The sequence below is a fragment of the Ostrinia furnacalis genome, unplaced genomic scaffold, assembly GCF_004193835.3.
Source record: "Ostrinia furnacalis isolate ACB-3 unplaced genomic scaffold, ASM419383v2 OfSCF5727, whole genome shotgun sequence".
Lineage (NCBI taxonomy): Eukaryota > Metazoa > Arthropoda > Insecta > Lepidoptera > Crambidae > Ostrinia > Ostrinia furnacalis.
The window spans coordinates 97,763-112,678 of record NW_021135966.1 but is presented as its reverse complement, the minus strand read 5'-3'; the positions used below and the strand labels follow the sequence as shown (position 1 = coordinate 112,678).

Below are 14,916 nucleotides of genomic sequence, written 5' to 3'. Positions count from 1 at the left end.
ATCAATGCAATTTAATACATAATTTAATTTTCGTACTATTCGCAATGTCAGACGAAGAACATATTTTTGCATTTATATTTCCAATGTATAAGTAAAAGCTAAGTATCTAATTTAAGTTTTCGTATTTTATTTTTCATTTTCGGAATGTTACATATTCTTACTTTGTGATATGATTTACATTAACGTTATTCGGTATGTATTCAGTTAGTTTTAACGATAGGTTAACGTAACCTCAGCTTCGTTCGGTTAAGGTAACTTTTGGTATGGACGCCGGTCAACATAACGCAATACCTCCGTATTTTCGTAGTACCTCAAATATATTATTTTGTTTTTAATTTTTATCTGAATGTTGCACTTACTGGATACAAAATAAGTTCGTTTGGTAGTGACGCAACAAGTACGACACAACGGCAACACAGCTGGAGCTTAGGCAAGAAAAGCAAGCGGGTAGAATGAATTGTAAATAATTTATAAGTTAGTATCTACATACATGGCGTCATTTTGGGAATAGACCTCGTGATATTATATAGTAAATAGATAAAATCATTAATGGAAAAGGATTTTTTATATTCTACTAATGGATTTATTATTAGTGAAACTTAGATGTAGTGGACGAAACTTTTGTAATGTTTGTGTTTATTGTTTCCGCTGTGTCTCGGGTCGGCTGTTATTGTTAGGGCTTTTTGGAGCTTTTTTGGAATTCCCACCAATTTTGTTTGTTGATTTTTGGAGTGATTCGAAATTGTTTGATCTCAGTGGACAGCTGCGAACTATATCAAAATTTCGGGGACAGTTTGTTATCGTGATTATTGATAAAATTAATTTACGTAAAATTAGACTTGTGTTGTTTTCGTGTCGGCAAAAAGGAGGTCGCAGCTAGGAAATTCAAAACAGCAAATTGCAACGTTAACAGCGAAACAATAATATTTTATATTTTGCAATGTATACCAAAATACTGCATTTTTAAATAGTAAGAAAGTGAGAAACAGTTTATTTGTTTAATATAATAATCCGGGTTTGATAATATTTTCGCTTCTTTGCCAGTTAGTTTAATTAAGTTTAATGAAGAAATATTTAATAAACCGACTGTGTTACTAAAGTAGGGTAATGCACAAATATTGATCAACAACGGTATGCCTTCTAACAGTACAACTATCTCAATAGCCTACTAGTTTAATAAATAAGAATTATATACTTCAGAGTGGCATCGCAAGGTACTTAACACTAAAAAACATCGGCATTAGTAACTACGTAAACGCATTGAATAAAAATTAAATAATTAAAAAGTAACTAACCACACGACTTTTAAACTTTCGTAATAAAATTAAATAATCAAAAATAAAACGAATTAAATAAACGTAACTACTTACTAAGCTATAGTAATATATTTTTAGTTTATACAAAATGTATAACTGTGCCGTAAATGTCATTCTGAGGTCGTCACAATTTATATTCGAATTCATTTGCGAAAACGTATTTTTTTCGAACGCATTTTAAAACTAAAAAATAATAGAAACATTGCAAAACCAAACAAATAAATATCGAATGAAACTAACAAACCCCACGTATGACGTGTTAATATATTTTTATCTTCAACAGTTACAATGTAGGTATTCAATTCACATGTTCACAAATCCTTCACAAATGAGTCTGTTTTAAGAAATGCTTTTATATCATAAGTATTACCTCCAGTAATATTAAGTATTACCTCCAACTATATCACTTAATTTTTAATATTTTTAATGTGGCGATAGTCGCCGACGACCGCTCGGGCGATGGCGGGCGACGTGTTAACTGGCTCGCCATTTGCCTGCCTTATCACCGTTAAAACAAAATGATAAATATAAGTAACGGAAACAAAAATCATCCTTAGTTACTTACGACAATACACATTGATGGTAAATGGTTATTTTCTACTTATATTTACCAGGTTGTTCATCCTCGCCGTAGCCGGAAAAATAACGTACTTATTTTTCCGGTCCGGCGGTTCGTATAACAATAATTATTGTAAATGTCAATCTAAGATATAACAGTTGTTACATAGTTTTTCCCATACACATACATACATTATTTTTGTTGATCCATTACCATGTTTAAAATGCAATAGTTATCTGTCCGCGCGGCCATCTTGGCGCCCTACGAGGTTAGTATTGCGTAGTCCGCGCCAAGTCCGGACGCGCGGACAACCAGTACCTTCAATAGTTATTTATTTAAAATAATTTAAATCGCTCGGCCGGAGAAGTGACTTTTTGAGGATAAATCGACGTCATTTCATTAGTATCAGGCTTTAACTACTCACGTGTAATATACTGTATATATTGAAATAGGAAAGTATTTTTATTATATTTAATAATTTATTCATTCTCAGTTCAGATACATCTTTTATATTTATCTATTAATTGTTATATTTCATCTGTTGTCATTTTGAGCACTTGATTTGACGGCGTTGTTATGGGTGAGTCGATTTAACCTCGAGTTCCATAGCTTTAATATTTATACCAGTATCTTCCACTTGTAATATACATAACTAAGTATAATACATAAATAGCAATAGATTCCAATCTGCCATAGTACCTCAGTAAACTATAGTTAATCTATAAGCGATCCTAGCAGGTCGCTCATCCGTCTATAACTATAATAAAGGTTTTAGTTAATCGTAGTTAGGTGTCCCGCGATCTGCTGGGCCTACAGACACTAGATTCATAAAGTATAGTTCCGTAACTCAAAGTGCACTTACATCTTTTATATAAAGTATAAGTATTATATAATCTAAGTATTGCATCGCTTCTCCGCGCCGAGCGACTCTCGTTGATCACACTTTACAGTACCTATATAAATATTTACAATATACACGCTTATGACATACAATATACTGACAGTTATATGCTAGAAATAACTTTTTATCTACAGTTTAAGTGAAGTTGCGGGTTTGTTCCGCTGAAAGCTGCCGCCATGTTGGCTCTCTGTATAAGTGCCGAGCGCGCCAACCTTCAGCGGAGCGAGCCCTTTTGCTGTTATACTTGGGTGACACATTTTATACACAGAAATATTTTTTTATGAGAAAATAATCAATTTATATGTGAGAGTTAATTAAGTGGCAATTCTAATTTACTGCACTATATTTTTGCTGACACTTAGGATAAGATTTTCTTTTTTCGTAATTTAATGTATGCACGATCTGCGTTTTTATTAGTATCGATTTTCCTTCTTTAAGCTGCCGCAGCGGGTGCGCCCGCGCAGCGCCGTTGCCGCGCGGGCCGCCTGCCCTTTATGAACTAATATTGTGTTACTATTGTGTAAAAGTTATAGTTTGCCATCGTTGATCAAAGAAGAAAATATGTGTTAAATACATTTAGTTAATGAGTTTGTTATACTTTTAATGTTCGGGTTGGGTCCGAGGGAAGTGTACAAAAATGTTTCATAGTATTGTGTATTGATCGAGTAAGGATTAATAGGTGTGATGGGCTACGGCCCAGACAGTTAGGCTTCTCTTGAAAATTGTTGTAAGTTAAACATCTATATCAGTCGGTGAGGACACTTAAAGTACTATTGTTGTAGAGTGTATGGTCGAGGAGGATCGGGCGCCTGTGTCCATTGGGGTCGCGGGCGCTGCCGCCTAGGGCGCGTCGCAGGGCGTAAAGGACGTTACATTGCCGTAGTGAATGACGATACATTACTGACGTAAACAACTATACATTGCCTATGGGAATGACGTTACATTACTGACGTAAACAACGTTACATCACTGACGAGATGACGCTACATTACGGACGTAAACAACGATACATTGCCTATGGGAATGACGTTACATTACTGACGTAAACAACGTTACATTACTGACGAGATGACGCTACATTACGGACGTAAACAACGATACAGATCCTATGGGAATGACGTTACATTACTGACGTAAGACTTTACGCTACTGACCTAAGGGACGTGACGTCGTATTATCGCCGAAATATAGCTCAAAAGAAACTCATGTGTCAATGTGTGTAGGATATTAATTGTTTGTATTAGTTCGGCGCCCGCCGCCGCAGTGGCACAGGCGAGGTGTCTTTACTTGTTTTGATGTTGTTAATATAAATGTGATTAAGGAATCAGCTCGGGGGTCGTTAAGGACATATCAATAGTTGGCGAACTTAGTACTATAAGTATCTGAAACTGACGTTCGGACTAAATCTTGGTTAGTTTGGGTTTCGTTAGAAATCTAAATCAGAATTCTCATGCGAAGTATAACAGTTGGATGTAATAAAAGTATAAAAATAAACTCGCAGTGATTCCATTGATGATGTGTATTTTTATTTTATTCCCTCTTCATTCCTTTTAACTTGTTTGAGCGGTTTTATTCGATGTACCCACCATACTTCACGTCACGTTTAATTCTTGGCCAACCGTGTGCAAGTTTTAGGTTCCGCCGCGCCGCAATTATCAAATTCAATTAAATAATGTAATAAACTGACTTTTTTATTTAGCATTTTTATAAATAGAAATAAGTGATAATATACGTCAACTGTTAACAGTTCTTGTAACCTACAACAACCATCAGACACCGGTAAAGATAAACTGAAATACGCATGCTGGTGAATTTTAACTGAAGTTTTTAGGAATGTGGTTATTTTTATTTGCAGATATCCTCAGTCGGGTAAGTTAATGAGTAAATGAAAAATGAAGCGTTTATGAATAATCAAGTATTTTGTGTGTTATCATCAGGTCATTTAATTGTCTCCACTGCAGGAGCATAATAACCCTCCTCTCTAATTTAACAAGGCAAATGGAGGATTTGGCCACAACACGCTCGCGCTGGCCGTTTGGGGAGGTTATTCTGTTAATAGATTAATACTCGTAGTTATTTTTACCATATTTAAAGGTTTTTGTAAAAAGTAGACCTAGCTACTTAAGTACTTTTCGTAAAAGTTCGGAATGTTTGTAAGTAACTTTGAGCTTGAAATTTTTCGTAAGGGGTTTCTCAAACAACGATTGAAATATAGGTAGATAAAATAAACGAAGCGATTTGAATATTTCTGAATATGTTTATTAAACACGAAAACACGTGTATCAGAATTATGATAATACGTTTTCTCGTCTCAACTTATGAACCAATTTTGATAAGTTTTGGCGTAGGTAGCGATTACGTGATTGTATTGGACTTGGCTTTTTGTGACAATATTTCAGGAGTGATATAATTAGATGAAAATTTATAAGAGAAGCTCATTATTTCTACACTTTCCTACAATACCTACATTTCGTCGCCGACGTCGCAAAGGGGAGAGCTTTTTTATCCTACTAAGTTAATATTATAGGTAAAATGACACTGTCACTGACATAGCCCGACGGATTAGCAAGCTGAAGTGGCAATGGGCAGGGCACATAGTACGCAGAACTGACGGCCGATGGGGCAGCAAGGATCTGCAGTGTAGGCCACATACCGGAAAACGCAGCGAGCGTGAGACGTCCGTCCATAAAGTGGACCGACGACTAGGTATCACGTTTAGCAGGAAGGCGCTGGATGCAGGCCGCTACCAACCGTGCGATGTGGAAGTCATTGGGGGAGGCCTATGTTCAGCAGTGGACGTCTTATGGCTGAAATGATGATGATATAATAAATCCCACTACCAAATCCTACTATCCNAAGAGAAGCCCATTATTTCTACACTTTCCTACAATACCTACATTTCGTCGCCGACGTCGCAAAGGAGCGAGCTTTTTAATCCTAAGGTACTAAGTTAATATTATAAAATGACACTGTCACTGACATAGCCCGACGGATTAGCAAGCTGAAGTGGCAATCGGCAATGGGCAGGGCACATAGTATGCAGAACTGAAGGCCGATGGGGCAGCAAGGTTCTGCAGTGGAGGCCACGTACCGGAAAACGCAGCGTGAGACATCCACCCACAAAGTGGACCGACGACTTGATATCTTTAGCAGGCGCTGGATGCAGGTCGCTACCAACCGTGCGATGTGGAAGTCATTGGGGGAGGCCTATGTTCAGCAGTGGACATCCTATGGCTGAAATGATGATGATGATATTATAAATCCTACTACCTAATCCTACTATCCTAATAATATTATAAATGCGTTAATTTGTGTGGATGTTTTGATGTTAACATGTTTGTTACTCTTTCACGCAAAAACTACTGCATAACAGATTATAATGTAGTAAATAAGAATAACATAATTAGGCTATAATTTATGACGATCCGTGACAAAATGAACTTCACGCGGGTGAAGCCGCAGGCAAAAGCTAGTAAATTTTATTATACTTCTTCCTCGGTCCCTCACTGATGAGGATCGCGACCTCATACCTACATTATATATAGTGTTCCTTCCTCCGCAGTCTGCGATCATAAAAATGTATGAAACGCATAAAATTAAACAGGAGAGCAGAAAAACGACATAGTGCCTGAAGAATGGTCAACAATTTTTGAACGTTTGTATGATGTTCGCCCCTTTTCGGCGTAGGCGACGATTTTACGCTTTTGAGAGATTTTACTACGAAAATTAGGGTGGAGTAAAAGTCAGGAATAACATAAGATTTAACAAGTTTGTTTACAAAATTCATTGAATGTTTTGTATGATGAAGCCAAGACCACGCGTAATAAATAAAAGTAGTAGCACCTAAGTTTAAATTATAGACAGTTTCTCAAGAATCATCGTATCCAACTCTCTCGAAGGTAAACTGGTAGAGACTGCCTTTAAGGCATTGAGTTCGCCTTAAGTACGTTTACCAATTTATATAACATTAAATAAAGAATAATAACATTAAATAAACTAAATAAATAAGTATTCACATCCAAATAGACCGACGACCTGATAAAGGTAGCAGGAAGGCGCTGGATGCAGGCCGCTACCAACCGTGGGTAGTGGAAGTCATTGGGGGAGGCCTATGTTCAGCAGTGGACGTCCTATGGCTGAAATGATGATGATGATCCAAATTAACGCAGTGTCTCATGAGATGATAAGCAGGTATTTGACTAGTGCCAGCGACACCTACGGAACGTAGACGTTGTCGCTTACATGGGCCTCATAAGAAAGCTCAAAGTTAGAGGGCGTTGCGTTGGAGCGTGCTACGCTCGGAGTTTCCCCGCGTAGGTACCTACCTAATCATCGAATCAGAAATGAGGTGATCCGCAAGAAAACCAAATAGCTCGCAGAATTACCAAACTTAAGTGGCAGTGGGTGGTACACATTACGTAACTGATGGCCGTTGGGGTTGGCAGAAAAGTTCTCGAGTAGCGACCACGAGCCGGAAGACGTAATGTGGGCAGGCCTCACACTAGGTGGACCGACGGTCTGGTGGCGTAGGAAGTAGGTAGACCTGGAGTCTTGGACCGCGACCGGTCTTTATGGAAGTCTTTGGGGGAGGCCTTTGTCCAGTAGTGAACGTCATTTGGTTTTAACGAACCAACGAACGAACCGCTTCTCAAGATGAGAAGAACTCGATATTACAATCTTCAATCATTCTCATAGCCTACGTTTTCCTACACCTATGGGTAGAATTACAAAATAAAATTATACATAATTAAAAATTGGTCATGCTATCCCGGCTTTCCCAGCTGGTTGGAATTATATCACAGGACATTCAACACTGAAAATTCATCACGAAATCTCAGAAACTACAAGGGCAAGGAGTCTCAAATTTTGCATGGGGGTTCCTTTAAGAACGTAGGTTCTCACTAAGAACGAAATTTACAAAACTCCAATCTTATGAGGGTAATACGGGATCCACGCGTACGAACGAATTCGCGGGCGGCCTCTATTTTTATTATACTTCAAAGACTGCGATAGTTAAGTACCTACCTACAGTAAAAAATACGTTTATGTTACGCTTACGATACACTCACACACAAAAAAATGGTAAGTATGCAAATGCAATACAAAGAGGTGGCACTGGCAAGTAACTCCATCTAAAAGACTAAACTATTATTAGCTAGGACGAAAATCCACTGACCTGCACGCAGTGGCACGGCAGCCAGGATCGCCTTCAACCAGCTCTCGTGTGGAGTCATGCAGGGTCCATCCTCTTGAATCCATTGATGAAAGTTCTTCACGAGCACAAGGAGTTTGCATAATTATTCACATCACAAATGTTCACTCACACTTTATTAAAAATATTTTCAACACTTCACTTTTGAAAATCAAAAACTCATGAGTTGCAGTTGCAGACTCAAACAACAATGAATTGATTGGTTCGTCGCGTGAGTCGGAATCTTCTATTAACCAATCAAATAATTACTTCAAAAATCATGAGCAGCGCAAGCGCCATCTATAGCAGACTTTCAACCAATCAAAAATTCGAAAAATAAATCGCCGACCCCCAATAGAAAGTGGTTGAAAAGTCAATACAAATTCTATTAATTTAATGATAAATTAATAGAATTATCTAGTAGAAAATACCTAAGTCTTTTTTTATTTCGATTTTTTTAATTTCTTTTTAGTAATTATTTTTTAAATATTCAGTTTGATTAGACGAATACAAAAAGATCGTCGACGTCACCAATCATTTCACATACTTTAAGAATTATTTTAAAGCTAATAAAATTAAACTTGAATCGTATTAAAAAAATAACTTGAGTGAGGCATTATTATGAAGTCTTTTAAAACAGTTGTGTACTTATTGGAATTATTGGTGGTGTCAATAAATTTAATTACCTATCATAATACTGTTTTCCCGACTCGCTGCGTACACGCAGCATCCTAGGGGTTCACATCAAACTGAATTAAATAAAATGTAGGTACAACAATTAATGGCGTCGGGATTCGAGTCCCGATGATTTCTTACTTGGAACTGCAACTGAAACATTTATTATATTCTCTCAATATAATCTCTTTCTGTAATATTGATGCCGTTTTTTATGGAGAAACATCATTATAAGATAAGACAACTACCTACCAAAAAAAGTTTTTTGAAAATGCTACCAATTTGTAGGACGAATAGAACCGGACGTACAATACTACCATCTAGCGACCAACAGAAGAACTAAATTGTAGGTGTGTCTAATGACATCTAGCGACGAGTAGTAGTACTAAAATGTAAAGCCCAATCACATGAGAGTTAAAACAACATTTAATTTTTTCGATACTACTGTTAATTATTTTAAAAACCTTAATTAAATCTAGGAATAATTTAAATAATCGAATTAATAAAAAGTACCTACTTAAATGTACTGTTTTAATAAATTCTTGAACACAGTTTAGCATTTTGACAGATTGACAGTGACAACTGACAACAACAAAGTATTTCTTCAGCAATACGAATACAGAGTTCGAAGTTTCGCACGTGTTATTAATTAAATTACTACAAAATTACTATTTTAATGTGTAAAAAATGGACGCTTACGATATATTCAAGAAGTTGACCGTCGGTTTGACGTTCAAAAAGCGTGTTTTAGGTCTGAAAAGCAATGTAAGTAACATAACCTCTACCTGTAAAAACTATTTGTATTTTATATAGGTACAATCCAAGTCTAATAAACTGCTATAGTCTTGAAAAAGAAAGCTACTACTAGTTTCGTTTGCACGCTATTCAATCTCTCCAGTTTAAGACACTCTGCTTGTAATTTTGAAGATAAATCTTTTACTTATTAACAGGATCAGCCAAAAGCCAAAACGGTGCCAATAAAAAAAGAAGAATTATTAGATAGCAAAAAAGAATTAGAAGATGATCTAGAATCGAATGCAGATGATGATTTGAGTATAAAATCTGAAATATCTGATGCTGAAGAGGAAACCCAAGAGTCTGACGATGAGCTACAGATAGTTGAGGGGATATCTGCTGGACAGAAAAGGAAGAAAAAAGAGAAGAAAGAAAAACCAGAGGATTTAAAGAAGAAACTAGAACTTGAAGAGGTTAGTTAAACTATATAAATATAAAAATCACCATAAAACTTCCCAAAAATACCATTCCACATCATCATGGTATTTTATGCTATAAAAACGAAAATGTGTAGTACTATAAAATTAAGATCTATGTTATTTTTATAGCTAACCAACTATTCCTCAATACACTTTGTACACAATAAGAGAGCAATACAAATTGTTAAAATGAGTTAATATTTCAAATTGTGTTATAAATGTTAATATAGTTCGTCTTTTCTTGCAGCAAAACCGTTTCCGTAATGAGCATGGCATCAAAGTGGTTGGACGGCACGTTCCAGCCGCCCTGCAGAGCTTCGCAGACCTGGTGGAGCGCTACAATGTGTCGCAAGCCCTGGTGGACACGGTCACTCAGTGCGGGTACAGCGAACCCACGCCTATACAGAGGCAAGCTCTTCCGTGCATGCTGGAGGTATAAACATTAAACCTTTGAAGACCCCTTGTAAGGATAGAAAGTTTCACTTCAACAATAGCAAGAAACAACATAATAAAGTCACTAAAAATTACATCAATTTATCATACAAGCAGTATACTGCGTCTGTGATAAAATGCAATTTAACTTGTCTTAAAGCATTTAGCTTTTCACATTGAAGTTTTTTTCAAAGTAAAGCATATTTGCAGCTTAAGATCTAAATTGAAACCTATTGAAGCAAAAAAGTCTGCATTTGGTTTATAACATCAACAGCTTGAGCTTGAAGATTTCATCTGAATAAATTTCTTCATCCTCTTGCAACTGAAACACTACGAATTCCTCCAATAAGTTACATATTCTTTTAAATCCCGTCCAGGATCGCCAAATCTTCGCGTGCGCTCCCACCGGTTCGGGTAAAACCGCCGCGTTCCTGCTTCCAATCCTGCACACACTGGGGGCCCCTTCGGGGGGCCCTCGGGCGCTCATCCTGTGTCCCACGAGAGAGCTGGCACAGCAAATACACCGCGAGGTGCTGCGGCTGAGTGCGGCCACGCAACTGAGATGCAGCGTCGTTAGGAGCGTCAAAGAGAGCAAAGTTAAAGAGAGAGAAGCCACTATTAGGAAGAGCGGTAAGTTAGAAAGTTTATAGTAACGTTAATTAGACTGAGTTGCAACTTACTTTGACTTTAACAAACGTCAAAAATCTGTCAAACTTTATACAAAAAACACTGGTTATGGTCAAAGTTCAGTGGTGCAACTTAATGTATTTGCTATTCTTTGTCAAAAATTGAGTGATAGCTAATGGCTAAATAGGGAACTGATGCCAAATTTTATTTTTACTGAGTTATTATTAATTTAACTATTTGGATTGTTTTGTCAAAAATTGTTTTTTTTTTCTCTTCTATGTGTGACTACCTAGATTAATTGGTTAAAATCTGTTCTTTTTTTTTCTGTCGGCAAGCTTATTTTCTTTGAATGCTGTATTTACCTGTAAAGGCATATCTTTTAGATTCCAGCTTTCTAATAATGTAACGATGCATGTAAATTGATATGTTGTTGGTAAATCTTAAACAATAAATAAATAAAATAGGTAAATAAATAAAATATTGTATCTGTGGTGATAGTATTTAATGAAGTAACTTTGTATTGTTTCAGACATTGTTATAAGCACTCCTAACCGTTTGTGCTACTTGCTCAACCAGGATAGTGTCAATATCACATTAGACAAGTAAGAAATCTATGATTACTCTATTGTCCATTAAAAAATACGGAATTCCAAAAATGTTGTTTTGCTGTAACTCACACACATTTGCATTTGCTGTTAGCTAGTATGACAGACCTTGTTTTTGACAACCAAGAAAAGTATTTTTTTGAATCGAAGTTATTCCCATTAGAGGAGTTTCTCATCTCAAGTGTTTATAGACGAGGTAGTTAGCAATTCGATTGTTNCACCTACTATCCTAATATTATAAATGCGTAAATTTGTGTGGATGTTTTGATGTTAACATATTTGTTACTCTTTCACGCAAAAACTACTGCATAACGGATTTTAATGTAGTAAATAAGAATAACATACCTAATAATTAGGCTATAATTTATGACGATCCGTAACAAAAGGAACATCACGCACAACTTGTAAAATTATACTTCTTCCTCGGTCCCTCACTGATGAGGATCGCGCGTGACCACATAGGTACCTACATAATACCTACTTAATGTTCCTCCACAGACTGCGGTCATAACACAGACCACACAACCTATGTGGTCTTTGGGTCATAAGCTGTGTGGATCGCATAAAGTTATACAGGAGAGCAGAAAAACGACATAGTGCCTGAAGAATGGTCAACAATTTTTGAACGTTTGTATGTTTTCGGCGTAGGCGACGATTTTACGCTTTTGAGAGATTTTACTACGAAAATTAGGGTGGAGTAAAAGTCAGGAATAACATAAGATCAGTGGCGGCGTAAGGCGTGGGCGACGTGGGCCACCGCCTACGGCCTCGCGGTACAAGGGGCCTCGCGCCTCAAAAATTTTGAAAAAATGTATCAAGGTGGAGATGACAATAAATCACAATACGACAATAAATGCAAACATTGACTATTAAATAGAAATTCTTGATAGCTAAACAATGTAGTTTAAAATAAAAATATATTTTTTTCCAAACAAATTCAGCCATAATCAGACTCAAAATTAAGCAACAACACGGTTTTAAGTGACGAACATTATTCTTTGGCGCAATATTCCTTTAAAAATAATCACTAAATCAAGAAATCAGAAACTGTCAATGAATAGACCATTGACCCGTTTTTTTATTATTTCATAAAATCCGTCTTCAGGTCGCCACAGAACAAGGCCTCGCGAAATCTGTCTTGCCCACATCAAATTTAGGTCTTGCCCCGCCACTGCATAAGATTTAACAAGTTTGTTTACAAAATTCATTGAATGTTTTGTATGATGAAGCCAAGACCACGCGTAATAAATAAAAGTAGTAGCACCTAAGTTTAAATTATAGACAGTTTCTCAAGAATCATTGTATCCAACTCTCTCGAAGGTAAACTGGTAGAGACTGCCTTTAAGGCATTGAGTTCGCCTTAAGTACGTTTACCAATTTATATAACATTAAATAAAGAGTAAGCAAAATAAACTAAATAAATAAGTATTCACATCCAAATAGACCGACGACCTGATAAAGGTAGCAGGAAGGCGCTGAATGCAGGCCGCTACCAACCGTGCGTTGTGGAAGTCATTGGGGGAGGCCTATGTTCAGCAGTGGACGTCCTGTGGCTGAAATGATGATGACGATGATGATCCAAATTAACGCAGTGTCTCATGAGATGACATTGACCAGTGTCAGCGATACCTACGGAACGTAGACGTGGTCGCTCACATGGGCCTCATAAGAAAGCTCAAAGTTAGAGGGCATTGCGTTGGAGCGTGCTACGCTCGGAGTTTTCCCGCGTAATCATCGAATCAGAAATGAGGTGATCCGCAATATAACCAATAACCCGCAGAATGGCCAAACTTAAGTGGCAGTAGGTGGTACACATTACGTTAGTAACTGATGGCCGTTAAGGTAGGCAGAAAAGTTCTCGAGTGGAGACCACGGGCCGGAAGACGTAATGTGGGCAGGCTTCCCACTAAGTGTACCGACGATCTAGACATAGGTAGGTACCTGGAGTCCTGGACACGGACAGCGCAGGACCGGTCGTTATGGAAATCTATGGAGGAGTCCTTTGTCCAGGAGTGAACGTCATTTGCTTGAAACGAACCAACCAAAGAACCGCTTCTCAAGGAGAAGAACTCGATATACCTACTACCTAAAGTCTTCAATCATTCTTAATATAGACTACGTATTCCTACATCTATGGAATTACAAAATAAAATTATACATAATTCAAAATAAAATTGGTCATGCTATCCCAGCTTTCCCAGCTGGTTGGAATTATTACACTGGAAATTCAACACTGAAAATTCATCACGAAATCTCAGAAACTACAAGGGCAAGGAGTCTCAAATTTTGCATGGGGGTTCCTTTAAGAACGTAGGTTCTCACTAAGAACGAAATTTACAAAACTCCAATCATATGAGGGTAATACGGGATCCACGCGTACGAACGAATTCGCGGGCTGCCACCTTTTTTTATTATACTTCAAAGACTGCGATAGTTAAGTACCTACCTACAGTAAAAAATACATTTATGTTACGATTTTACGATACACCTACACACAAAAAAAAATTGTAAGTATGCAAATGCAATACAAAGAGGTGGCACTGGCAAGTAACTCCATCTAAAAGACTAAACTATTATTAGCTAGGATGAAAATCCACTGACCTGCAAACAGCCGCACAGCAGCCAGGATCGCCGTCAGCCAGCTCTCGTATGGAGTCAAGACATGTGCAGGGTCATCCGCCGAGTATGTCCATCCTCTTGAATCCATTGATGAAAGTTCTTCACGAGCACAAAGAGTTTGCATAATTCACATGACACACATTCACAAATGTTCACACTTTATGAAAAATTATTTTCAACACTTCACTTTTGAAAATCAAAAACTCATGAGTTGCAGTTGCAGACTCAAACAACAATGAATTGATTGGTTCGTCGCGTGAGTCGGAATCTTCTATTAACCAATCAAATAATTACTTCAAAAATCATGAGCAGCGCAAGCGCCATCTATAGCAGACTTTCAACCAATCAAAAATTCGAAAAATAAATCGCCGACCCCCAATAGAAAGTGGTTGAAAAGTCAATACAAATTCGATTAAATAAAAGATAAATTATTTTGAATTATCTAGTAGAAAATACCTGTCTATTTATATTTTTATTTTTTAGTTTCTTTTTAGTGGTTATTTTTTAAAATATTTAGTTTGATTAGACGAATACAAAAAAATTTTCGACGTCACCAATCATTTGACATACTTTAAGAATTATTTTAAAACTGCTAAAATCAAACTTGAATCGTATTAAAAAAATAACTTGAGTGAGGCACTATTATGAAGTCTTTTAAAACAGTTGTGTACTTATTGGAATTATTGGTAGTGTCAATGAAATTAATTTCTGATTTTCCCGACTCGCTGCATACACGCAACATCCTTGGGGTTCACATGCATCATCAAAGTGAATAAA

The 14,916-nt window shown here is 36.9% G+C and overlaps 1 protein-coding gene across 1 annotated transcript; it reads left to right on the top strand.

Annotated features, from left to right (window-relative positions):
• The first annotated feature begins 9,225 nt into the window (after positions 1-9,225).
• Positions 9,226-11,521, top strand: LOC114361454 (probable ATP-dependent RNA helicase DDX52). Its single transcript, XM_028316483.1, has 5 exons — positions 9,226-9,407; positions 9,593-9,850; positions 10,104-10,289; positions 10,666-10,918; positions 11,445-11,521. Exons 1-5 carry the CDS (start codon positions 9,330-9,332, stop codon positions 11,519-11,521), a joined length of 852 nt encoding a protein of 283 aa, XP_028172284.1. The 5' UTR covers positions 9,226-9,329.
• Positions 11,522-14,916: the final 3,395 nt, after the last annotated feature.

Coding starts and splice junctions, on each gene's coding strand:
- LOC114361454 (XM_028316483.1), top strand. CDS start 9,330: ATGGACGCTTACGATATATTCAAGAAGTTGACCGTCGGTTTGACGTTC. Junction 9,851..10,103: donor AGAAACTAGAACTTGAAGAG/GTTAGTTAAACT, acceptor CTTTTCTTGCAG/CAAAACCGTTTCCGTAATGA. Junction 10,290..10,665: donor CTCTTCCGTGCATGCTGGAG/GTATAAACATTA, acceptor AATCCCGTCCAG/GATCGCCAAATCTTCGCGTG.